This window comes from Eulemur rufifrons, chromosome 6 (assembly GCF_041146395.1).
Source record: "Eulemur rufifrons isolate Redbay chromosome 6, OSU_ERuf_1, whole genome shotgun sequence".
Lineage (NCBI taxonomy): Eukaryota > Metazoa > Chordata > Mammalia > Primates > Lemuridae > Eulemur > Eulemur rufifrons.
The window spans coordinates 57672595-57699001 of record NC_090988.1 but is presented as its reverse complement, the minus strand read 5'-3'; the positions used below and the strand labels follow the sequence as shown (position 1 = coordinate 57699001).

Genomic DNA, 26407 nt, shown 5'->3' with positions numbered 1-26407 from the left:
ATGTGTTGGGACTTGGTCAGGTTTAAGTTGTTCTGCCTCCCTCATATTCTCCCTAAAATTGAGTAATTTTTTTCTCTCTTCTCCCCCAGATTCTACCTCTATGACCAAATATTATTAACTGAAAATTAATGAATGGTAAGATTTGGAAGCTGAGATGATAGAAACCAGATTTGATCGAAATTAGGGAGAAAGTGCAATCATTTCAGTCAGAAAGTGGAGTTATATCACGTGTATGCTTTTTAAAAATCAACTTTATTAAGACATGGTTTACATAAAATAAAACGCATACATTTTACATGTCTAGTTCAATGAGTTTTGACAAGTGTACACACCTGTGTAACTACCACCCCAATGATATTTAGGATATTTCCTCATTCTAGGAAGTTCCTTCATGCTCCTTTATAGCCAATTCCCTACCACCACTGCCACAGGCATTGTTATTTGGTCTGACTTCTATCACTATAGGTTAGTTTTGCCTGTCCTAGAACTTCATATAAATGGAATCATATAGTATGTGCTTGATCATGTCTATCTTCTTTCACTCGGTAGGTTTTTGAGATTCATCCATGCTTTTGTGTCTGTCAGTAGTTTGTTCCATTTTATTCCTGAGTAGTATTTGTTTTGAGGTCCCCCAACTAAGTTGTACCAGAGCAGCTAGCAACCCTGCCCTAACAGGAAATGAAGAGGAGCTGATGTGGGTGTTTATAGTGTGCCTTTCGTGGGATACTTCTTTTAACTGACAGCCTAATGCCTAGTTGACCTAGTTGACCCATGGGGGTTCCTCACACAGGAAGCTTGTTTTCACTGGCCCATACCTTTGTTGCTCTTGTTTGACCGTGTCCATTTTATGCTTGCCTGACCATCGCTCTGGCACCAAGAGCCCAACCTTGTGTTCTCCCCAGTGTCCTGGGGAAAGCGCAGCCTGGAGTAGCCCTTGGTTCTTTAGATGGAAGGGGAAAATTCAATACACAACAATAGGAACTAAGTCAAAGATTTTTACGTACAAATCCTGTGCAAGGAGGGCATAATGAGTTGGGAGGGCAGTCCATCCCTGGGTCACATGAGGCGAGAATGAAGTGTCAGGCCAAGAGAAGGAGAAAGGGCTGGGGAGAGACAGACGGTGTATATAAGGGAATAGGGTGTGGTAAGAACTTATTAGTAAGTTCTTGGGCAAATGCCTGAATGGTCCATTTAAAGAAAAGCAGGAAAGCAGGGAGCCCAGTCTGCCAGTCAGGAGAGATGCCCCTAAGTTCTTATCTCTGACCATCAGCTTGAACCATTTGGGTGTGGATGGCCATTTAGGTTGTTTCCAGTTTTTGGCCGGTCGGTAATTATACTGCTGTGAACAATCATGTGTAAGTTTATTTGAGACATGTGTTTTCATTTTACTTGGCTGAATACTTAAAAGTGGAATTGCTGGGTCATATGTGTATTGAATTTTCCCCTTCCATCTAGAGAACCAGGGGCTACTCCAGGCTGAGTTTTCCCCAGGACACTAGGCATTGTTTTGGCTCTTCTAGGTCTTTTGCATTTCCATATAAGTTTCAGCATGTGCCTGTCAATTTCCACACACACACACACACACACACACACACACGCAAACACACACACACAAAAGCCTGTTAAGATTTATACTGGCATTGCATTGAATGTATAGATCAATTTGGGGAGAATTAACATCTTAATGATATCGACTCTTCTGATCCATGAGCATGATATATCTCTCCATTTATTTAAGTTTCCTCTATCTCAGCAATATATAGTTGTTTTCAGTGTACAGACCTTGTATATTTTTATTAACTTTATTCCTAAGTATTTTAAGCTTTTAAATGGCATTCAAACAATATTTTAAAATTTTAATTCCCAATTGTTTGTTACCAGGATAGAGAAATACAAATGATTTCAGTAGACTAACTTTGTATTCTGTGACCCTGATAAATTAACTATTTTATTCTAGCAGTTTTGTGGGTGTTTTTTTGATAGATTCCTTATGATTCTCTATATAGACAATCATGCTGTATGCCATGCAGACAATTTTACTTTGTCTTGTCCAAGTTTAAAGGCTTTTATTCCTTTTCCTTTTCATTGCACTGATGTGTATTAACTAGAAGGAGTGAGAGTGTACATTCTTGCCTTTTGATTGATTTTAGGGGGAAAGTATTCAATATTTCACCCACCCTTAAGTATGTAGTTAGCCATAGGGTTTTTTTGATTTTTAAGAGACAGGGTCTCACTCTGTGGCCCAAGCTGGAGTGCAGTGGTGTCATCATAGCTCACTGCAGCCTTAAACTTCTGGGCTCAAGCGATCCTCCCACCTCAGCATCTATAGTAGCTGGGACTACTGGCATATGCCACCTTGCCTGGCTAATTTTTCTATTTTTTGTGGAGATGGGATCTCACTATGTTGCCCAGGCTGGTCTTGAACTCCTGGTCTCAAGCAATCCTCCTACCTTGGCCTTCCAAAGTTCTGGGATTACAGGTGATAGCCACTGCACTCAGCCTCTCCCTTTTTCTATCAGCTTTTTCTGCACATATTTTGAAGGTCTGTTTTAGGTGTGTACATGTTTAGAACTTTTATGTCTTTCTGATGATTTGAATCTTTTAATTATGAGATGTCCTTTTCTATCTCTGCTAATACACTTTGTCTTAAAGTGCTTTGGTATTATTATAGCCACACCAACTTACTTATGCATACTATTTGTATGGTAAATATTTTGCCGTTGTTTTAAAAAAAACTTTTAATCTATCTGTGTTTTTATAAAGTACATCCCTTAGACAGCATATATATAGCTAGGTCTAATTTTTTCATTTAGTTTGACAGTGTTGGCCTTTTATTTGGCATGCTTAATCCATTTAAATATAATGCAATTATTGATATGATTGATTTAAAGTCTATCATATTGTTATTTCTTTTCTCTTTGTCCTTTCTATTTTTTATGCCTCTGTTGCTCCTTCCATGCTTCCTTTTGTATAACGTAAATACTTGTAATATCTTATTGTATTTATTAGCTCTTTAGCTATATTCTTTATTACTATTATTTAGTGACTTTTCTAGGGCTAGCGATATGCGTCCTTAACTTACTATTAATAATATTAAAAGTAATATTGTACCACTTTACATTTCATACCTGACACCTTTCCCACTTCCTATTTCACCCTTTCCTCTTCATTTTTTTTTTTTAGAGATAGGATCTTACTCTGTGGCCTGGGCTAGAGTACAGTGGCGTCAGCCTAGCTCACAGCAACCTCAAACTCCTGGGCTCACTCAATCCTCCTGCCTCAGTGTCCTGAGTAGCAGGGACTACAGGTGCGTACCACCATGCCCAGCTAATTTTTCTATATTTGTAGAGATGGGGTCTTGCTCTTGCTCAGGTTGGTCTCGAACTCTTAGCCTCTAGCAATCCTCCCACCTCAGGCTCCCAAAGTGCTAAGATTACAGGTATGAGCTACGCACCCAGCTCCACTTCATATTTAATACTTCCCATTTCACAAATGTAAGAAACTTACAATAATATAATTCAATTTACTCATTTCTCCCCACCACATCCTTTTAGCTATAGTCTTTCTTACTTCTACCTACCTTACCAACCCCACCTAAAAATGTTATTATTTTTGTTTTAAACTATTAGCTGTCTTTTAATAATCAGGGAAGAAAAAAGATAGTCATTTATATGTATCCACATATTTATCATTTCTGATGCTCTTATTCTTTCTATAGATCTGAGTTTCCATCTGCTATTATTTCCCTCCTGCCTAAAGAAAATCTTTTAGCATTTCTTATACTCAAGTTCTAGTAGCAATGAACTTTCTCAGCTTTCATGTGTCTGAAATATCTTTATTTCACCTTCATTTGTGAAGGATCTCTTTACTAGATAGAGAATTCTAAGTTAACAGGTGTTTTTTTTTCCCTTTTGGTACTTAAAGGACATTTTTCACCATCATATGGACTCCATTGTTTCTGATGAGACGTTAACCATCATTCTTAATGTTGTTTCTCTGTACATATTAATAATTTATCTTTTTTTTCCTCTGACCACTTTCAAAGTTTTTGTTTCTTTGGTTCTCAGCAGTTTGACTATAATGTGCCTAGATGTGGTTTTCTTTTTATTATTCTGCTTTAGGATAACTGAGCTTTTCATATCTGAAAGTCAATATTTTTCAAGAAATTTGGGAAAATTTTGGTAATTATTTCCTCAAAAATTTTTTATACCCTATTCTCACTCTCTCCTTCTGGGACTCCAATTACATATGTGTTAGACTGAAGCTCTATTCATATTTAATATTTTCATATTCTTCAGGGTTCATTGACTCTTTTTTGCCATCTCCAGTCTGCTATGGTTTGAATGTTTGTCTCCTTCAAAACTTATGTTGAAGTTGAATCCCTACTGTAGCAGTATTGAGAAGTGAGGCCTTTAAGAGGTGATTGGGTCATGAGGACTCTACCCTCAGGAATGGATTAATCTACTCATGGATTAATAGGTTATCATGAGAGTTGAACTCGTGGCTTTATAAGAGGAAGAGACATGAGCTAGCATGCTCAGTCCCCTCACTATGTGATGCCCTGTGCCACCTCGGGACTCTGCAAAGACTTCCCACCAGCAAAAAGGTCCTCATGAGAAGTGGCCCTTGACCTTGGACTTCTCAGCATCCATAACTGTAAGAAATAAATTCCATTTTTAAAATAAATTGCCCAGTTTCATGTATTCTGTTATAAGCAACAGAAAACAAAGACACCCATCCAGTGAATTTTTAATTTTAGTTATTGCATTTTTTAGTTCTAAAATTTCCATTTAGTTCCTTTTAGTGGTTTCCATTTCTCTGCTGAGATTCCCTATCTGGTTACTCATTAAGATCATATTTTTCTTTAAGTATTTGTATACTTTTATAATAGCTGCTCTAAAGTAGTATTTGTCTTTAATGTTTAGTATTTGTCTGCTAAACCTAACATCTAGACCATCTCAGGGTCAGTTTTTTCTTTTACTGCTTCTTGTTGACAGTGGGTCACATTTTTTCCAGTTCTTTTTTTAATATATCTATTAATTTTAATTTTATACTGGATGTTTTGGTGGTGGTTAATCAAAGACACCTTTTACACTGCCAGCATTTCACTCTACAATGTTGCAATGTCTTCAACACTGGTATTGGAATCACTTCTCAGCTGAAATCTCTTCTTAGCTGACATCTCTTCACATATGTGCCTATACTACTCTTTACCCCTTCTATTTTCTACTGACTCCCTAATTATTTGTATAAATTCATTGCAAAGACTAACTAATATATTACAGTTGGAAGGAACTACAGGTTTTGGAACCAGATAGACTTGAATTTTAATCTTCGTTTTAACACTTAATAGCTAGGATGTCTTGGGCAAGTTATAAAAGCTGTCTCAGTTTCTCCATCTTTAAAATAATCATTAAAAATCTCCATCTGTCTGACACCCAATTGGTGTTATTCCCAAATGTGCACCTAGGTGATGATCAGGGAAACCAATTTGCTGGTGAGTACATGTGGTGCTTATTTTTCCATTCTTGGGATACTTCACTTAATAGAATAGGTTCCAACTCTCTCCAGGAGAACAAAAGAGATTCTATATCACTGGACAGACGTGGGGGGGCGGGGGGAGGGGATGGGTGTATACCTACATAATGAGTGCGATGCGCACTGTCTGGGGAGTGGACACGCTTGAAGCTCTGACTTGAGGGCATGGGGGAGGGGGTATGGTCAATATACATAAACTGAACTTTTGTACCCCCATAATAAGCTGAAATAAAAAAAAAAAATCTCCATCTTACTAGGCTTTTATGAACCCTGAATATGACATATATAAAGCATGTAGCACAAAGTAAATACTCAAGTTGTACCTGCTATTATTAAGTAGTGATACACTTGGTTCAAGTTTTCTACACCCTATAAGGGATTCATTGTTTGACTCAACAACCCATCCAACGCTTTAGCCCACTGACTCCCTTGACTCCAACAACCTACACATACACTTCACTCCTACCCAATCTCATGCCCATATTTAGAACCTGTCATTATGTGGAGGTACACCACTTTAGAAACTTTAAACTTCAATATTCCAAACTTTCATCACAAATTCTTCCTTTTCCTTTGTTATCTTTTCTTCCTCAAACTTATTGAGCACTTACTTCCTGTTGGGCCTATCAGAATGAATGTGACAAATTCCTCTTCTCATAAAGTTCATAGTGTAGTGAAAGGGAAAGGCAAGTAGGTATACAATCCTAAAATCATGGTTACCATAGGTTATTGTACAGAACACAGGATAGATGTGTAACCTAGCCTGGAGCTCAGGCTTCCTGGAGGAGCTACTGCCTTAGATAATTTAGAAAGAATAAGTAAGATTTGGCCGGGTGCAGTGGCTCACGCCTGTAATCCTAGCACTCTGGGAGGCCGAGGCAGGTGGATCATTTGAGCTCAGGAGTTTGAGGCCAGCCTGAGCAAGAGTGAGACCCCATCTCTACTAAAAATAGAAAGAAATTATCTGGACAACTAAAAATATATAGAAAAAATTAGCCCAGGCATGGTGGTGCATGCCTGTAGTCCCAGCTACTCGGGAGGCTGAGGCAGGAGGATTGCTTAAGCCCAGGAGTTTGAGGTTGCTGTGAGCTAGGCTGATGCCACGACACTCTAGCCAGGGCAAAAGAATGAGACTCTGTCTCAAAAAATAAAAGAATAAATAAGATTTAGCCAAATAGAGGAGAGAAAACACAGAGGACAGCAACCCCAGAGGCCAGAGGAAGCCTGCCTTGTTGAGTCCAGTTAGGGCACAGAGTATAAGAGGATACAGAAGAATGCCTCATCACAAAAATCTTTGCAAGGACATTTGCCAAAGTTCCAGGTAATGATCATCTGAACCATGGAAATAGGTGGAAATATTCAAGAGATATTTAGGAGGCAGAATTGAGAGACCTGGTGACTGGACATTGGTGAAAGAGAAGGAGATGTCAGCAAGATTTCTGGCTTAAGTGACTGGTTGGATGGTGAAACCAGTTACTAAGAGGACACATAGGAGCAGATTTTCTGGGGGAAGATGATAAGCTCAGGGTTGGGTCTGAGTTACCAATGGGACAACAAGGTGGAGAGGTACTGTAGGTAGTTGGATAAATAGGTCTGATGCTTAGAAGAAAAACCTGGGTTGGAGAGAGAGGTTTAACAGTTAAAGCAAAGAGTGGTGGATAAGGCCATGGGTGGGTGAGATTGCTCAGGGATGAGAAGATATTAAGAAGGGAACACTAAAGTTTGACCTACAGACATATACTTGAGAATCAATGAATATTGCTAGGGATTTTAGTCTCAAGAGATGACAGTAGCTCCTTCCTTCCCTCCTCCCAGCTCCTCACCAGAAGTGGCCAGGTGCAGATCCTCCAGCAGGAAGAGAAGGGAGCCTTTAGAATCCTGGTGATGCCTAGACCACAGGCTGGCTTGGGCTTGGCCCTGGACCCCTCTACTCAGCAGTAGACGGAGGTGGGCGGAGCTGAAGGCAGGGTGAATGGTGCTGTGTATGTAAGGGTGACTTGGCTCCACTAGCACCTCCACAAATGTTGACTTTCCTGTTGCTGCCTCTCCAGCCAGCAGTACTGGCTGTCCCGCTGACAGAAGCAGGTCCACCACATAAAAGAGCCGTTCAGTCTGCAGAACAGAAACAGGGCTTACTGTGGCAGCTCCAGTGTAGGACAGTTGAAAATAAAGGTTTAGGGGACTTGTCTTGGAGCTGTACTTAGAAAATACTTCATGTATTCTTGTGATTTTGAAAACTTATCAAAGAAAGGGAACAAGTGGGCCTCAGTGGAGCTTTGGACATAGATTATCCCTAGCATAGCTCCTTAAATGCCAAACCCAGCTCCTGCCCCACTGTCCTCACACCTGAGTAGAAGGGTGGAAGGTGCCCAGATTCACTTTCATGTGGTTGCTCAGGTATTGTCCAGTGAAGGGGGCCAGTGTCCCATCTTCAGGGCTTACATGGAGATCAAACACCAAGGCTGAGGGTGGTAGCTCAGGGTAGTTGGAGAGGCAGCTGATGGAACCCCTCAGGAAGGTATCAAAGAGGGGCCAGAGCCTGCTCAGATGGACACACAGGCAAAAGTGTCAGACGGTTACAACATTTCAATTTGTGAGACACACACACCCCACCATACCCCAACAGTGATGTCCCATGGGTTTTGACTTTCATGGGCCAGTCCATGTCAGCCCTCTGCATCTCCCATCCCCCCTCCCTGTAGGCACCTGGAGGGAAGGTGGGCTCCAAAGCCCCAGATCAGGGCAAAGAGAAAACTGCTGACAGCCAGCAAGTGTTCCCTGTGCTTATTTGATACGTCATTGCTGTCAGCCTGGGACTGGTTCAGAGAGCTGCTTTTTGAAGACCTGATGTTTTGGGGCACAGGATCGCTAAAGCTGAGGTCCTCTGCAAAGGTCATCATGGCCAGAATAGGAGTCCCAGTAGAAAAAGTGGGGGGGGGGGGGATAAAGGAAAGAGTAGAGGTTAACTATATTATTTCTCTTCACTTTTAGTCCCCCTGACCCAGCTCTACCCAGCTATACCCTAGCCACTCTCAAGGTCCCATCTCTCTCAAATCAGCCCGTCCATCTCTTCACCTGGGCCATGTGCCTTCTTCTCCTCTAGATGCAGGTGGGGGTCAAGCAGAGCATGCAAGATGCGGGCCAGGCTGGTGACTTCTGCCACACCTGGGCAAACAGCCTGCTGCCCATGTACCTGCAGCACAGAGCTGGCACCCTGGTGGGCGAGGAATCGGAACGTGGCAGGCACCAGAACTTCAGCCAGGCGGTTGAGCTCAGTGACGGTCTGTTGCTGCAGGCGGTACTCACGGGGCAGGGATGCCATCAGGACACTAAGCATGCACTGCCAAGTCTGCTCCCCACCACACCAGACTAGGGCACAACAGCCCACCACTCTGGGAGACATGCCTGTTGCATCTGCCACCTCCATCAAGAAAAAGGTACCTGGAGGTCGTGCTATCTGCTGTCCATTGGGGAGACTAAGTTGGGGGAGCTTACTCAGGAGGCAAGTGATGGAGTCCAGCCAAGCGGCGTTAGAGGCCCCATCACATATTATCCAGTGCTGGATCCCCACTGATTCTTCCTTCTGCCCGTTTGGCCCCATGCTGTTACACTGACTGGCTGCATGAAGTACCCTGGGGAAGACACCATGGTGCCAGCAGGGGCCCTCTAGCCATCCCAGGAACTCCTGGGGGCTGAGGACACTGGGGTACAGGTGGGTAATTTCCACAGACTGGTAACCATGGGTTGAGGTGGCCTCCATGGCTGCCAGCCGATTCTGGATCTTAAATAAGCTGTGCCAACAACTGGTCTTGCCACTGCCTGCAGGGCCCAGGAGCAAAATGCCTGAGGCCCGGCATAGGGCCTGGCTCAGCTGTTCCAGGGACCCCAAAATGTCAGGGTTGGGATGCAGGCCTACCTGCCTCAGTTCCTCCACCATTAGTGGCTTTGGCAGCCTGTGGGTCATGGGCTCTGCCAGCACTTGGCTGGCGCTAGGGAAAAGCCCACAGAGCAGCTCTCGGAGGTTATGCAGGCGGGGCCCACTGAGGATGCTGAACAGTGGTGAGCGCAGCAGGGCACGCAGTAGGGCAGCCTCCTCGATGGCAGCCTGGCTTCGGGGCTGTTGAGCCTTGGGTTCCCCCTTGGTCTCATTTAGTGTCTGTATTGTGTCTTCTAGTATCTGCTTGAGCAATGGCAAGCGGCAGGGCAGGGGCCCAGACCCCAGCTCACGCTCTAGGGAGAAGAATTTGGATAGGCGGGTAGCCATGCGGGAGGCATCCCGCATCCCCGCACCTAGCAGGGTCAGCTCTGCCACTCGCTGGAGATCAGGCAGTGCCAATGCCACAGGCCGCAGTAGCAAGTGCAGGTTGGCGGGCACAGCAGGACTCAGGGCACGCAGTGTCAGGAGGCAGCCATAGCCAAGGCGCATAGAAACGTGATGTTTCTCAAAGAAGCCACTGCCAAGGAGCTGGGGCTGGGTGGGGTCTATGGTGCTGATGGTCTGGGAAGCCTCCTGATACAGTGGGGCATAGAGATGGTGCACTTCAGCCAAGCGCTGGCCCAAGGCAGAGAGCAAGCCAGAGGGCAGGTGCTGAGCTGCATCCAGCAGCAGCCAGGCACCACCCTGCAGGGCACCATTCAGGTAGTTGCTCAGGCACTGGGCCTCTATCTGAGGTGAGCAGAGCATCACCACCAGCTGGCGGCCCAGGGCCCGTGCCAGGTTCTCCACTGTAGCAACCTTGCCCACACCATCAGGGCCCAGGAGGGTCCCACAGGCCACTTCCTCCAGGGCCAAAAGTAGCACCAGGGCTGTTTGCTCTGGCAGCAGGCTGGGTAGAGGCCCCAGTCTGGGACCAAGGTACTCATAATTGTACAGGAAGGACCGGCCCAGCACATCTACCCAGCACGCAGCTGGTGACAGAGAAGGCTCAGTAGGTGCAATAGCCTTGAGACTCTGCAGGGGGCTTTGGGAGATCATGTGAGGTGAACCCAGGTGATACTTGAGTTGGCGAACCCAGTGGAAATCTGTCAGATCACTGACCTGGTGCTGCTCCAGCAACTGTGCTATATCCCGGTGAGTCATTGCCATGACCAGCAGGGCACTGATCAGGCTGGCCTGGCGGACAGAGGGAAGGGGCTGCCCACCCTGGGAGCCCCTCTGGGCCCGTACAAAATATACCAGTACCTCAAGCTTGCGTGTATGCATGGGGACCATGGCTGGGGTTCCCCCCTTAAGCAGAGCCTCCTCCATCTCAGCCCGCCATACCACCTCCTCTGCCACCAGCACACACTGCCACGGGAAGGCCTCGACTAAATCCAGCCATTGGTAGACATACAGTTGTTGGGACAACTGGCTTTGCTTGAAGGCTTCACCTAGGGATGGCCCCTGGGCAAGGAGGGCAGCCACACAGTTCTGCAGCATGTGCACCAATGCTAAGCGCAGACACTTCTCCAGAGAGGCCAGCCACTTAGGGAGCTCTGGATGCAGAGGAAGGGGCTCCTGCAGCTTCACCACCTCCCCAGCCACGCCTAGCACTGCAAGTGCCTCCACCTGAGTCTGTGTGCTTGGGCTTGACGCCTGGTCATCCCTGTTTTTCTCATCAGTTGAGCAGGATTTGAAACTCACAGCATGCACGTGAGGAAAGCAGCGTTGTACCCATAGCTGGGCCTCACATGACTCCAGCGGGGCAGCCAACAGGGCTACCAGCTCACTGTCACTGAGGAAGAAGAGGCGGGGGAAGTAAGCACACACCCCATAAAGCACATTCTCCAAAGCCATGATGATACCCTCCAGCTCCACTGATCCTGCTTGCAGCAGTTGTTGCAGCTGCTGGCCTTGGAAGTAAGGGCTCCTCTTGGCACTGGGCACTATAAGTGACAGAACCATGGGGTCAGCTATAGAGATGCGCATCAGGGTTCGATACTGATCATCCATGGCCTTGAAACGAGAGTTCTACGGCAAGAGAAAGGGTAAAAGCGAGGACAAATGTGAAGTGACAGCTCCCCCTCCCACCCTGAGCCCCACTATTCACAAGCCCGTCTTGTCCACTCTGCCTCAGCCCCCTCCTTCCCTACCAGGTCAGCACTAGGAAACTGGATCTTCATCTCATGCAGGACTTTATTCAGAAAAATCCACTTCTGCTGGAAAGTTACCCATACCTCCAGCAGGGCACCTGTATAAAAGCCAGAAGAACACTGGTGGGAGACACTAAGGTGTTAGCTTCTGCAAGGAGTCCAGCCTGCTCCTGAACTCTCTGGTGTCCCACCAGGCCAACCAAAATACTCTGCTCAGCAGGACCCAGGGGCATGACTTGGGGGAGATAAAACTCTTATTGTGAATAAAGATCTCGTCACCTCATCCCAAGAAATAGGTCCTGAAGGTGGTCCTCATTCTGTCCTTTGTATCTTCCCCCACCCAACCTCTACCTCCTGCCCCTACCATGCTGGGCCATCCTGCCTCAGGTCCCACCCATCATCCCAGCTAGAGGCCTAAACTCACTCAGGCCATGCATGATGGTCACCCACTCCAGAGATGTTTTGTATAAGTCTCCTGACTTTTGGATGGCCAGGATCTTGAACAACACCTGAAGACTTTCCTGGATGGAATCCTGAAGGCTGCTGTAGTCTAAGGAAGAAAAATCTGAGCTGGTAGCCAGATGGGGCAAGGGCAGGTACTGAAGCAGAGAAGAGCAGACCAGGTGACCTTCCAGGGGAGGCAGTTACAGAGAACTTGGTACTCTTTCTATCTTCAAGGATTGCATTGGCCAATACTGTAGAACCAGTAGAGCACTAGAGTCTCAAAATAGGGAGAGGAGAAACTTCCCCTTCCCCAGGCACTGTGGGCAGACTCCAGGCTGGCCAGCTGATTTCCCTGGCTAGATACTATGGGTATCCACCTAGTCCCATAGAAGAACTAGAGCCTCCAGCCTGGGAAGAGGGCTCAATGGCTCCAAGTCCCTACATAATATTATATTTCTATAGCAAGAATGCCCATTCTGGCATGAAAGAGGTCCTGGTAGAAAATCTGAGATCAAAATTTTCTCTCATAGTCTTGGCATTTGGCTCCCTGGTATTGCTTAAAGATTTATGCCATCATGCCATGAGAGAAGTGAGGTGAGGACACTAACTAGGGTGAAAATGGGAGAAGAATCGAGAAAGGAGGTTGATTCAGACCAATGGAGGATCTCCAAACACCCCTGCTGGGGAGAAAATACTCAGTGTTCTGCTCTCAGAGTGAAAGAACTTGTACTGTACTCTCTAGAGAAACATTGTAAGTGTAATATTTTTAGCACCTCTGTCTATCCCCTTTACTTGCTCCTCCTCATGTGAGGAGGTAAAAAGGCCCAGCTCTTGTTCTCTAAGGGACATGAGGCAGGCCATAATCCTCCACGCAACTACCTGAGTGAATGTACTTCAACTCCCCTCTGCATATCTACACAGATCTCAGGTTCTCAATTGATTTGGAGAAGGTTGTGAAAAGACAGTGTGAAGACTCACTTGACTTAGATCTAAGCTGTGTCTGTCAACACAGTACATAAAAAGCACACAGTTTCTTGGGAGTAATAGTTCTGATATTATACTCTCATTTTTATGTATTTCCTTGTTCTCATTTGGTTAGCAATCTAAAGGGGATAATTAATGATTAGTCACTATGCTCAACCTTACAACAATCTGTCTTCCTGGGGTAGAAATTAAATGCGCAAGAAGTTCCATGGTCTTGGGCTCATTTGGGTGAAAGAAGTCACCAGCCTCATGGTGTGTGGCCACCACAAAGATGTGGTCCTTGGTTAACATGCCTGGAGTTAATAGGAAAAAAAAGCCTGGCACAGAGAAAGGATAGAACCTGTAGGGAGAAATCCCAACCATACATGTGCTTGGTGCAAATGCCAGCTTAGGGAGAGAAGGGAAAACTGGAAGTGAGGAAAGGTGGTGGGAAGGGCTGTGAGCTCGAGTAAAGACTGGGAGGACCCACACTGGTGTCTGATGTTATGCTCAGAGACAGCCCAAGTCCCAGACTATCCAGAGCCTATACTCTACTGTGAATTTTTATTTATTACTTTTAGTAGCATAGGAATTTAAAGATGATGCAGAAAAGTGGTGGAGACCACTTTTGCAGTCCCCAAACCTCAGGCCATGGATTGGTACTGGTACCAGTCTGTGGCCAGTTAGGAACCAGACCACACAGCAGCAGGTGAGCTGTGAGCAAAGCTCCATCTGTATTTACAGCTGCTCCCCATCACTTACATCACCGTCTGAGCTCTGCCTCCTGTCAGATCAGCAGTGGTCTTAGTTGCAGGAAAACAAGCTCAGGGCTTGTTGAGTCTGCATTATGGTGAGTTGTATAATTATTTAATTATATATTACAATGTAATAATAAAAGAAATAAAGTACACAATAAATGTAATGCTCTTGAATCATCTAAAACCACCACTACCACCACCCGCCCTGGTCCATGGAAAAATTGTCTTCCATGACACCAGTCTCTGGTGCCAAAACAGTTAGGGACCACTGAAGTATTAACAGTAGTAGACCTGTAAGATGTGGAACCAGGGTCAGAGATGGGCAAAAGGATCAGCATAAAATGTGTTTAGAAACATCTGTACCCCCATAATATGCTGAAATAAAAATAAATAAATAAAAAATAAACCAATGGATCAATGTTTCTCAAAAAAAAAAAAATGTGCTCAGGACAAAAGTAGGAAGAGAATCTCCTTTGGATCTTGGGAAAATGTTAACTGCAGAAATCCAGCCTTTGTATCAGTCAGCACCAAAACTTATGAGTCCTTATTAAGGAAGATGTGAACAAGGAGACTGGGTACCTTATCAATGTCCTGTAAATAGCTGGAAAAGGCATCCCTAGTCAAATATTGGACATGGAGAGGTGATAAGGATAAAGCGTTTGGGTGATGAGGAACATCCATGTTAGAACAGGAAGGACATACTTTCTCCTCCACACAGAAGTTGGACCAGTTACATGTTTTCCCCGGCTGGACTCCTACATAGCTCAAGTCCACCCACTTTTCCCTTTCTCCATTGCTACCATCCTAGTCTAGGCCACTACTACTTCTTACTTGGGTTATATAATAAATCATCTCTTAACTGATCTTCCAGTTTCCATTCTTTGCCACCCTTCAATCTATTCTCTATGTTGAAACCAGAGTGATGTTGTTAAACTAAAATCTGATCATGTCACTTCTCCACAAAAAAATACTTCAAGAGCTCTCCATTGTTTTCATGTTATGTGAGTAAATTCTTAATGTGGCCCACAAGACTCTGCATGATCTGACCTCTCCAGTTCCATCAGTCCCATACTCTCCTCTATTATCCTTTGGGCTCCAGAATTAGAAGCTCCTTTCGTGAATGCTACCCATTCTTACCATAAAATATCCCAAATAATGCTGAAAATTCAACTGAAACTCACAGGTCCCAAGCTATTCTTTAGAAGACTCAAACATTTTTGCTTCCACTAGTTGAATTATATGCTTGCCAAGAGTCAGAGTGTGTTTGCAAATCAATTTGAGTTGTAATTTTAATTACATAATTAATCTAATATTGTGTTAACCACGATAATATGGGTGGGAAAAGAGTTGCTGTTTCTATGGAAACTATGCAAGGCTTCATTCAGTGAAGGCAAGCTGATAAAAACATGCTATTGGATATAGGCAAGTTAATTTTTAAAAATCAGGAAATTGGCCGGGCGTGGTGGCTCACGCCTGTAATCCTAGCACTCTGGGAGGCCAAGGTGGGCGGATCATTTGAGCTCAGGAGTTCGAGACCAGCCTGAGCAAGAGCGAGACCCCATCTCTACTAAAAATAGAAAGAAATTATATAGACAGCTAAATATACATATAGAAAAAATTAGCTAGGCATGGTGGCGCATGCCTGTAGTCCCAGCTACTCGGGAGGCTGAGGCAGGAGGATTGCTTGAGCCCAGGAGTTTGAGGTTGCTGTGAGCTAGGCTGACGCCACAGCACTCACGCTAGCCTGGGAAACAGAGTGAGACTCTGTCTCAAAAAAAAATAAAATAAAATAAAATCAGGAAATTATAATAAAAATCTAGAAAAGTTCTGGACTCAGGTAACTTTACAAGTGTCTTTATGTTGTTGCCTCACTTTACAGAAAATGAAAGTAGAAATAGTAGACAATACATTAATGCAAGAAAGCCAGTGAGGAACTATCAGTGGGTGTCCTTAGTTTAAAAGGTTAATAAATAAATGTACATGTATATGTTTTAAGCTAAATGCACATGTATACTTTTAAGCTAATAATGTACATGTACATTTTTAGTAAATAAATATGCCTGTATATGTTTAAACTATGTATACATCATATTTTGTGGTTTCTCTATTTAACTAACTTTTGGGATTAACTAATTGGGTTCCAACTGTGTTAGACAAGAGAATTTCTCCTCCACCAGCAATTCCTCAACTATATCATCTTGGATGCTTGTGCATGTGCTGTCCCCTATATCGGGCATGCCCTTCTCACCTTGAAAATTTGGCAAACTCTTTCTCCTTCAAAAGTCATCATGACACCTCTGCTTAAGGGAAGACTTCTCTGATTATCTCTGGTTCTTTGAGTTGGTCCTCTCTCTGAGGTCCTACTGCCCTCAGTAACGTGCTCCATCATGCACTTATCCCTGTACTATAGTCTGCCTCTCACTGGACTAGGAGTTCCTGAGAGACAAGGCTGCTGTCTTTAAATTTCAGGGTCTCCTGTATTTAGCACAGAGCAGGCAGGTGATTTTGATGAGGGAAAGAATAAAGGAATGAATGAAGGAGTGAGGCATAATATCAGATAACAGGGTACAATCTAGACGACAGAGCATTGAAATGTGGAGAGAAGTGACTATGAGGAATTTCTGAGTACAACCAGAAAGGGAAGGACCTCTCCTGAAGGAGCCAGGCATTGGGTGGAGAGAGGGAGGTGTGTAGGGGGTTCCCAAGGAGATAAAGATAGTACAGGAGCCACATGGAAGACACGGTTTCAGAACAGACTGATGTCTCAGGCTGCCCAGTAAGGATGGGGCCCTGGCAAGAGAAGCCAGATCTGGCAGGGCTTGGAGGATGTGGTGGATGAAAATGGCACCAAGGAGGAGGCTTTCACTAAGCCACAAGGGCTGGGTCTCACCTGAGAGGATGAAGGTGCCACTATCCTTGCCCACTACCTCCCACTGGGGGCTGTGGAGCATCTGCCTCTTGGAACGCTCTGAGATTGGTGGCTCATAGGGGACATGCAGGATGAAGCTGAGCAGGCGCAGCTGGCGAACTTCCCAATACCGCTGTAGCTTCCGTAGGGTCTCTTGGGTGTGAATTCGGTCGTTTTCGTACTGCCAGACCTGGAAGAGCTGGGTCTCAGGAACCAGAACTGCATAATGGCTTAGGGGATCGCCTTGGAGCTGGGACTTGAGGACTGAGTCTGAGGCAGAACTCAAAGGGCAGTGCTCAGGGGAGTAGATGTCTCAGAGATGAAGTGGGAGTGAGACCACCAGGCTTCAAAGACAGGCCATCGGCAGCATCTAACTAGTTAGACCCGTGGTCACTGTCTTGAAACCCACCATTTTGCAAGGCTCCACCCGAGCAGACAATACCTCAATCAGCTTGTGCTCTTTGGGGCCAAGGGTAAGTGTTGGGGGACATCTGCCATTCTGTGGACCCACAACTTCGGGGCTGACACCCACTTCCTTCCCCGGCTGGGGGGAAACATATTCTCAGTCACAGTGTCTGGAACCACCCACGAGATCCCCATCTGAAGGAAACTGTTCCTACCCTCCAGGCGGGTCAGCAGTCTCAATCCCCACTAACGTACATGCCAACGTCTGCTGCCCCCTTGTCTCAAGGGGCTTCTGGGACTTGACTGGCTTTATTACAGGTCCTGATCTCAGACCTCCCTCGCCCCCTCCCTTCCTTCCTCCCGTGGGCCCCACCTGGTTGATTCGATCTGCAAACTCCAGCAGTGGACAAGTGAGCAGCTGGCCCAGTGTTAGGAGTTCTATGTTGTGGAGACTGCCCAGCCCTAAGGCTGGAGGTAGAGGAGACAACAAGTCAGAGCAACACCCAGTATATGGCAGAGTCTAGCCCATGTCCCAGAGCCCAGTCCTACCCTAAGCCCCTAAACCCAGAGCCCAGATCCAGGACCCAGAGCCCAGCCTAACCCAGCTCAGACCCTGGACAGCGGATTCCAGGAAGCAACATAGAGCCAAGAGCTTAGAGCCCAAGGTCCAGAGCACAACTCAGAGCCCAGAGCTAAGCCCAGAGCTAAGACTCTGAGCCCAGCCACCATCAGCAGAGAAGACCCCACACGGCAGTGAGGGAAGTTAGAAATTTTTGTCCCTGTGAGGGAAAAGAGGTTGTAATACATAGGAAAGGGTAGGGAGCAACTTAGGGAGGAAAGATGTTTCCAGCAGGAGCAGCAGGGAACTGAGTTGTTGCATTGCTCTAACCCCTCCATTCTTCCTTTCCCCACCCCTCTGAGACTAACCAAACACACCTCGCAGAAGGGATTGGCAGTTGAGGTTATGCAGCTGGAGGCTGCTCAGCTTGGTGAGCAAGGGCAGGCAGCTGCGAAACTCCTCCAGCATACGCATGCAGCGTTGCAGCACTGGGCTGTGCAGCCCCAGGGTCGTGTACATCCGTGCTGCCTCTGTCAGCCAGCCGTCCGTCTTCTCCTGGGCCATAGCCAGACTGAACTGCAGGGAGAAGGGCTCACTGTCAGCTTGAGACCCTTCCCCATCCCCACCGCTGCAGTCCTCCACTCCCAGGAAAGAGTTCCAACTGATGGTTTTGGCACCTTGACAAAAGCCATGCACTTCCACTCGCTGATGTTTTCAGAGATGACTCGGTACAGGTGCCAGATGCGTTGCTGCTGCACAATAGGACGGGTCCCACAGATAGGCAAAGGCACAGGACTCTCATCCCCTGTGGAATAGGGCTGGCTGAGACCTATTTGGGGTGAGGGGGTGGGAGCTGGGGGAATGGTCAGTCAAGAGGCCATGGTGACAGAAGGGAAGGTCTGGAAAGTGATGGAGGGCACAGAGTTCCAAATTGTTCAGTTCAGCAATGAGGTAGGGTCAATCCAAGGAACAGTTATTTCAAGGAAAGAATATCTGGGAAAACGTGATGACAGTGAAAGGGAAGGGTTTCTCTTCCATTAGTCTCCATCTCAGTTACTACATTCTAGCCACACTGGACTCCTTAATCAGATACACCCGACATGCTCCCTCCTGCTAAGGGCCTTTGCAGTCAGAGTTCATTCTTCCTTCAGAGAACCACATGGCTCATGCCCTCGCCAACTTCAAGTCTTTGCTCAAACAGCATCTTGTTAATGAGGCCTATGCAGATGCAGACTATTCTACTAAAAATTGCCATCTATCCTCCCAGGCATTCTCAACGCCTCTTCTCTGCTCAGTTTTTTTTCCTATGCCATTTATCATTTTCTACATAATTTAGTTATATTTTATTTATTGTTTTTCTCCCCCAGTTAGAATGTTGGGTCCATTAGGGAAAGGGTTTTGTCATTTGTTCATTGATGTACCTCAAGCTTGGTCCACAATAGCCACTCAACAAATACGTGTTGAATGAATGAATGAGTGAATGAACCGTCAGCCCAAGAGAAAGTTCAGTGAGATGAATATGATAAGATCAGGCCCACACAGAGGGCCATAAGGGGTAGATGGTGATGATCCCTGTTGTGTTTGTCTTTGGCAATTATTCCCTCCTTCCTCTCACAAGTTGCTGCATTCGTTCTTAACCAATTATTTATAGTAAGTTGTGAGATATGTATCAAAAGTAATCCACAATTAACAGCAATTATAGTACTGAGGCTTGCAATTTACTTAAAAGACATCAGACTACAGTCCAGGTTATTACTATTAGATTGTCATTCTTAGTCACTTGAATTCCAGCACACTTTTTTGAGTGGGAGAAAAGGTGATAGCATTATATCCAAATGCTGGGAATCATGCAACTTACACACACGAATGTCACGCATCATGGAGATCTTAGAATATTAAAAAGATGGGAATCACTAGGCTATCAGAGCTCTGATCTGACAAAAAATAAAATGACAGTAAATCTATATTCTTCCCATCTTTCTTTTTCTAAACTCAAAAGATTTGCCTAGAGACACATACTATCTTTGATAGCAGTTGTCTGAACATCAAATATTGGAAAAATAAAAAACTTCTCTATAAGGAGGAGCAGATGTGATATCTCCAAACACATGAAAAGATAAAGACAAATTTGGGGATTAAGAGCAAACGACCTTTGATGGACATTTTGTGGTATCTACTCAGCAATTTTCATTGCATTTTATAACTTATCTGGAAATGACTTCAAATTTTTAAAGTTGCAAGAAAAAAATAGTAAAACAAGTACTTGTATACCTTTTATCTAGATTGACCTTTTGTTAACATTTTACCCATTTGCTTTATTATTTGTGCTCACGCGCTCTATGTGTATATGGGCGTTAGCATACACATACAAACACACTTTTTTCCCTAAACTATTTAAGGGCAAGTTACATAAATGATGGCCCTTTACCTCCAAATTACTCATGTGTGTATTTCCTAAGAATAGAGATGTTCTCTTACATTGCCACAGTACAATTATCAACTTCATACATTACATTGATACAATACTGTCCATATTCCAGTTTTGTAATACTGTCCTATATAGCATTTTTTCCCCTTAAGTACAGCGTCCAGTCTAGGGTGAAGTACTACACTTACTTGTCATGTCTTTTAGCTTCTTTTGATCTGGAACATTCCCACACAGCCCTTGTCTTTTGTGACAGACATTTTTAAAGTATACAGTCCCCTTTTGCCCTTTTTGTTAATAGTTTCTCATGTTGTGTTTTTATGATTTTTTAAATGATGTTATTCATTCTCAGCTGGACTACTGGATAGGTGATGTTGTATCCTTCTCCAGGTATCACATCTGCAGGCACATGATGTCCATATTTTTTCACTCATGACGTTAATTTTGATCACCTGGTCAAATTATTGTCCAATTTCTCCACTAACTGATTGCTATTTCTTTTTTCTTCCTTTGCAATTAATAAGTAGTCTCTGGGAGGAACTCTCTAAGACAGTGCAGATATTCTGCTTCTTATCAACTTTGTCCATATTTGGCATCCATTGATGATCCTTACCTGATCTGATATCTACCATGATGTTTGTGAAATAATTATTCCATTTTAGCCTTCCCTCCACATTTATCAATTGGATCTTGGCATTCTACTACTGTAAGCACAAGTTCTCACTTCTCCCTCATTGATTTATCTATTTATTTTTACTATAGATGATAAATTTCTTTTTTTCAATAATTTAGAATTTATTACTGTACTTTGGTGCCCGAATTGGCTCGGATTTAGCCAGTTGGCATCGCTTCTGTACATCCCTTTCCGTGACATTCTCCCGTCACTTTTTTTTTTTTTTAATACTTCCTTACTTTCTAGAATAAAAAGATAATCCAGGTTCCTGCCACAGCTCTGGAATCATCCATTTCTCTGAGGAGCTCTGGTTCCTTTTGGTGGGAAATAGTATTAGAAACTAAGATCTGAGCACAATGTGGCTTCATGCTACTGGGGTATCTTTGCTTCTGTGCTCTTCAGCAGATAGAGCTCGGAAACATATGCCTGGGTACATACATATAAACATGTACTTACATGCATACACATGTACAAATAAGCATGTATGCATACAAAATGTTTGTGTGTTTTAAAATGCAATGGAAAATATAGAGTAGATACCATAGAAAATGGAAGTTTATAAGATCACAACTTTTTTTCTAGAACTCAGAGAAAAAGAATAAAGGAACAATGATGATAAAAGAAATGAATGAGAGATCCAGTAAATCCTACATACACATAAGAATTCTTTTTTTTTCTTTTAATATAGATTTGTTCAGAACCTGAACATGTAAGAATTGTGGAAGGAGACTAGAGCAAATATAAGAGCCATTACCGAACAACTGAGAAACAGATTACCTATTAAAAAAAGCAGATTGACATCAGATTTGTTCACAATGTGGAATGTCAGAAGATAGTGATCTAATATTTAAGTTTGAAGAAAAAATTTTTGACTTCAGAATTTAATATTTAGCTAAGCTGTGATATAAGGACATTATAAAGTCATTCTCAGCATACAGGTAACTCAAAAATTTTAATACCTTTAACTCCCTTATGAGAAAAAAAGGTCTACAGGGAAATACTCTAGCCATCTGAGGAAAGAATGAAAATAAAGATGTGATTTTTTTAAAAAAAATAGTTGTATGTAAATAAATCAGTAAACCTCATATGTCAAAACAGTTGTTAAAATGGTTATAAAACAAAGCGAATGCCAAAAGTAATGAGTAAAATAAATAAACAATGTAAAATAAGGGGTCATTATTAATTATCTGGATCTAAAATCCTTGATTATTTTAACAAAAACTGAGGGTTTGGTGAGGAGGAAGTAAAAGCAATGCTATGAAGTTTCCTGGGCCTCGCGCTATAAGGCCTGAGCTCCTCTACTCTGCTTTTTCACAAATATCTTCAACCCCAGTAGGAGGAGTCAAGGACTGTGGTCCCTGTCAGTTAGGGTATGAGAGCCTCTCAATACTCTGCCAAACAAAAAGCTCCTTGCTTGGGGACGGTTCCAGAGCATCCTCCGCCTTCCATCTAGACCAACGGCCCTGGGCTGGGGGATGCCCACAGGTAGAGATGGTAGTAGTTGGTGGTTGGCGAAGGGGCAACTCAGAAACAAGGTGTCTTTCCAAGGGATATAAGTGACTGCATCTGAGAAAGGAAACTTGAGCCCACAAAGTTCTGTGTGTGCAGAAGAGATCCAGCCTGGCTGCACCACTGTAGGGAAGGGCTAAGACCAGTAGCTCTACCCTGGTTTCTTCCCGTGTGTTAGTGAGGCCTCAGCAGCCTCCTCTACACCACATAGCTGGAGGCAGTGGCTACTGGAGCCTCAAGACCTATTCTTATCTGGGGCATGCCGCCTGGTATAGGACTGTGTTGAACAGGACTACACAAAGGCGAAGTTCTACAACACGGGCACCCTTACATTTCTCCTACATGGGATTTTAGCCCCTGACCCCATCACATTCTAATGGAGCATCCACTTATTTGCCTTCGATACCAGACCATGAGCCCCCAGTATCCCCACCCTAAACACCACATCTGATATGGTCAATAAATGATGATTTTTGTCTTATAATTTTTGTTTATAAAAGAGACCAATAAAGGCATGTGATTCCTGAGGCTTGCTTAGGGTCATGCAGGACATAGAACCTTGAGTCCCAACCCTTATCTCAGCTGGAGGCTCTATCGCAGGGCGATGGGGGCAGGGGCAGAGATCCTCAGTACCAGTGAAGGTGGCATAGGCATGCTGTAGTTCATTGAGGTGGCTGACTGTGTTCTGGAACTGACGCTCCATGGAGATGAGCTGGCTCTCGGTGCTTTTCTGCTCTTGCGTGGGGTCCATGAAGGGACCGGACAGGGCTTTCTCAAGCAGGCCTTCCAGCTCTGCCAGTGCTGCTGCTATCATCTGCCGCAGCTTAGGCACGATGGCATGTTGCTTGCTGAGCAATAACTCTGAGGCCTGGCTCTTCTCAAACTGAAACGCCTCCCATACATCCAGAAGCTGTGAGGCAAGCAGAGGGTAATGCAGTCGATGTGGCTGTGGGGGAGGGGGACTGGGAGGGATGGGTGACTCCCTGAATTGCCCCCTCACCGAGATGTCCAGTGCCTCATTCTCAGCACTGAAGAGGTTAAAGTGGTTGCGGATGACTTCATGGAGTGCCCGTATGTATTCCATTCGCTTCTCCAGCTCCATGTACTGTTCATTGGCCTCATCCAACTGCAGGGGTTACAGCATGAGAACAGCACCGCCACAGCCCTGCACACCTCTGGAGGCCTATCCCCAAGGGGAACTCCTGCCTCTGGAGTGGGGGCTGCAGACCCGGCTGCAGCCCTTTAACCCACTGGGATCAGGGGCAATCTGGGATCAGATCCCCCCCCGACCCAGGTCTCTCTGAAGGTGGTCCAGTTCTTACCCACCACACCACTACCCTGATAATAGGGCAGCGTATCCCTATCTGAATGACTGTCACAAAGGGCGGAACCACATCTCTAAAAGCAGGTCTCTCTCTCTCTCATCACATCAGGGCCTCCCCTTGACATGAGGAAGCTGAGGGCCACGTGAACAGGCTGAGAATTAACAAGGGCAGATAACTTGGGTGAGCACAGTTGAAGAGCATCAAGCCCCGTTGGAAACTCAGCAGAGACCTGAAGAGAGTGTGCTGAGCTTTTGAGCAGGATGGGCCCTGGATAAGCTGGGGGAAATGGAGGAGGGAAATCTACCTTCCGGGAGCACTTCCCGATGGCATGAATGTCTGAGCTGATGGTTTGGAAGACGCGCGTGAAATCCATGAGCTCTGTCATGAGCTGCTGACTGCGGATCCTACACTCGTTCTGCACCTGTGCAAGGATGTCCTTCTTCATGTTGTCCAGCTTGGATTCTGGAGACAAGAGAGCCAGGTGTTAGGGGATGCCCAAGAAAGAAGGGGTGCTCGGGGCAGTGCTGTGGGTCCAGGGAAGGAGCAGGCTAAAGGGGAGGCCGGACCTTGAATTCATTCCCTCACGCGTTTAACGCTTACTGGATCCCTGCATGGTGGCCAGCCAGCTGTCATGCGCTGAGGCCGGTGCTCTACACTGGCAGCAAGAGTGAATGGGTAAAACACAAAGTTTCTCCACCCTCAGAAGCTCACAATATGATGGCAAAGATAGACATATAAATGGACAATCACAAACCGGTGTCATAAATCCTCTGTGAGTGCCCTGGAGCCTTCAACCCAGCAGAGCGAAGGGAGAGGGGGGCCTGAGAAGGCTGGGAAAGGCCTCCTTAGGGAAGGGACATTGAGGTTGGATGTGTTGAGTAGTCAATGCTCCAAGTAGATGAAAAAGCATGTGCAAGAGCATGGAAATGACATGTCTGTGAACAGCAGAATGCCCTGTCAGAGATAAAAATCGGCTTTTGGAGTCTTACTGCCTCTGCTCTAGTAGAAGAGATGCCGAGAAGAGGGAGTAATCTGCCTTTTGGTTTTTAAGGATTAAAGGAAAGAAGCTCTCAGGTGAACAAAGGGCTGGAAGATAATCCTGGAAGCCGCCCTTGGTGATGTGAACAACTTCATTGCCCCAGGGGGCAGGAATAACACCCATATGATACCTCATCAAATCTAAGACACTAGTAATTGTAAGGAGCACCATTATTTTATATACCACTAAAAAAGAAAAAATAATACCATCTAGACTCTAACATGCCATCATAAGACACCTTTTAAGTTCAGAGATGCTAAAATATACACAGAACAGCAAAATATAACATAGAAATATAGTATAACACCAAATATAGTATAGAGTTCTTACTACATACCAGACAGTATTTTAAGTACTTTAACTGCATTAAACCATTTTTATCTTCACAATTTCCCTTTGAGGTAAATACTATGATTCTCCTTATTTTACAAATAAGCAAACTGAAACTCAGAGAGGTTGAGTAACTTGATCAACATCACACAGTGGCAGAGCAAGAATTCAAACTCAGGCAGCCTGGCTCTACTCCATTATATTTTATGTTACAAATATAAACATAAAGTATATGTTTATATAAATATTTTTAAATGTACATATATTTTTATGTTATATTAAAAGTAAACTGGCCTACCCCCTATTAGCATCTCTGCAACTGGAAAGTAAAATAGTGAGTTTGAGAAGCAGATAGTTGAGACATACTAGGTATGGGACTTTCAGAGCCTTGGAGGGAGGAATCACAAGGACTGGGTCCTAAGAGCTGAGACTGCGAAAACCTGTCGGGATGGAACTTGTCGAGGGGCACCTTGTGTTCAACAGAACTCAGAGATGGGAACTCATCCTTTGTCAGACTATCCCTCTGACCCGGGACAGCAGCTAGGCCATTGCAACAGTGCCGCTTTGGGACAAGTAGCATCAGGCAGGTGAAGGCAGACAGGAGTTCAACAGCAACACCGTATGGTATAAAGGAGCAATGGGTTGATAACATACCAGAGTTCCATGAGATTAGAAGCTGGAGATGGATGGGAAAACAGATTTGAGAGATACGTAGGAGGCAGAAGAATGAAAAGGATGTGGCAACAGGTTAGATGTAGTAGGGTTAAGGAGAGGGAGGAGTAAAGGATGGCTCCAAGTTTCTGAGGAGGCCAACTCACTGGAGTGGATAATTATACCACTCACTGTTCAAGGGGGCCCAGGAAGAAGAGGAACAGAGTCAGAGGATAAGAAGATAAAATTACATCAGCAAGAAGGATGAGAGTAGACAGAAGGGGTAAGGTGAAATGGAAAAAATTTTTAAGTACTTATTACATGCCATACTCAAAGCTAGGAGTATTATAAATAATATCTCATTTAAATCTCTTTACTATTAATATAACCTGTGAGTCAATGCATTATCATGCCCAGATTACTGATAAAGAAACTGAAGCTCAGTGATCTGAAGTTACAAAGCAAGTAAAAAACAGGCCCAGGATTCTAAACCCAGTGCTTATTTCTCTCCATCTGCTTCTCTTGTAGAGGCCAGTTGATTCTGGACTAAGGATCAAGAAACTAACAAACTAGAAAGAGAACACAAATTTCTGGAGCAAAAAGTGGAGCAAACCCTGCCAAAAACAGAGCCCGAGAGAAAGCAGACCCATCACAGGCCTCCCCTGTTGCTGCCTTGCCAGCCTGAATCCCCTGAACAAGAGCAGGCAGTTTTAGTGGCCCGTAAGATACCTAATGAGGCATGCATGTGATTTTATCTCATAGGGAGGGCTAGGCAAGCAGCAACATTCAAACTAACTCTTTCTAGGCC

The 26407-nt window shown here is 44.7% G+C and overlaps 1 protein-coding gene across 1 annotated transcript in view; it reads right to left on the bottom strand.

Annotated features, from left to right (window-relative positions):
• The window catches only part of DNHD1 (dynein heavy chain domain 1), a 70824-nt gene that overhangs the window by 16442 nt on the left and 27975 nt on the right, over nt 1-26407 (bottom strand). Inside the window, exons 12-24 of the mRNA XM_069471116.1 lie at nt 23884-24041; nt 23255-23380; nt 22888-23164; nt 18325-18452; nt 18025-18223; nt 17462-17556; nt 16666-16873; nt 12035-12160; nt 11611-11708; nt 8614-11488; nt 8245-8422; nt 7885-8077; nt 7362-7650 (exon numbers count right to left, since the gene is read on the bottom strand). Of these exons, the coding sequence (XP_069327217.1) occupies nt 7362-7650; nt 7885-8077; nt 8245-8422; nt 8614-11488; nt 11611-11708; nt 12035-12160; nt 16666-16873; nt 17462-17556; nt 18025-18223; nt 18325-18452; nt 22888-23164; nt 23255-23380; nt 23884-24041 (4950 nt within the window). The remainder of the gene's footprint in view (nt 1-7361; nt 7651-7884; nt 8078-8244; nt 8423-8613; nt 11489-11610; nt 11709-12034; nt 12161-16665; nt 16874-17461; nt 17557-18024; nt 18224-18324; nt 18453-22887; nt 23165-23254; nt 23381-23883; nt 24042-26407) is intronic.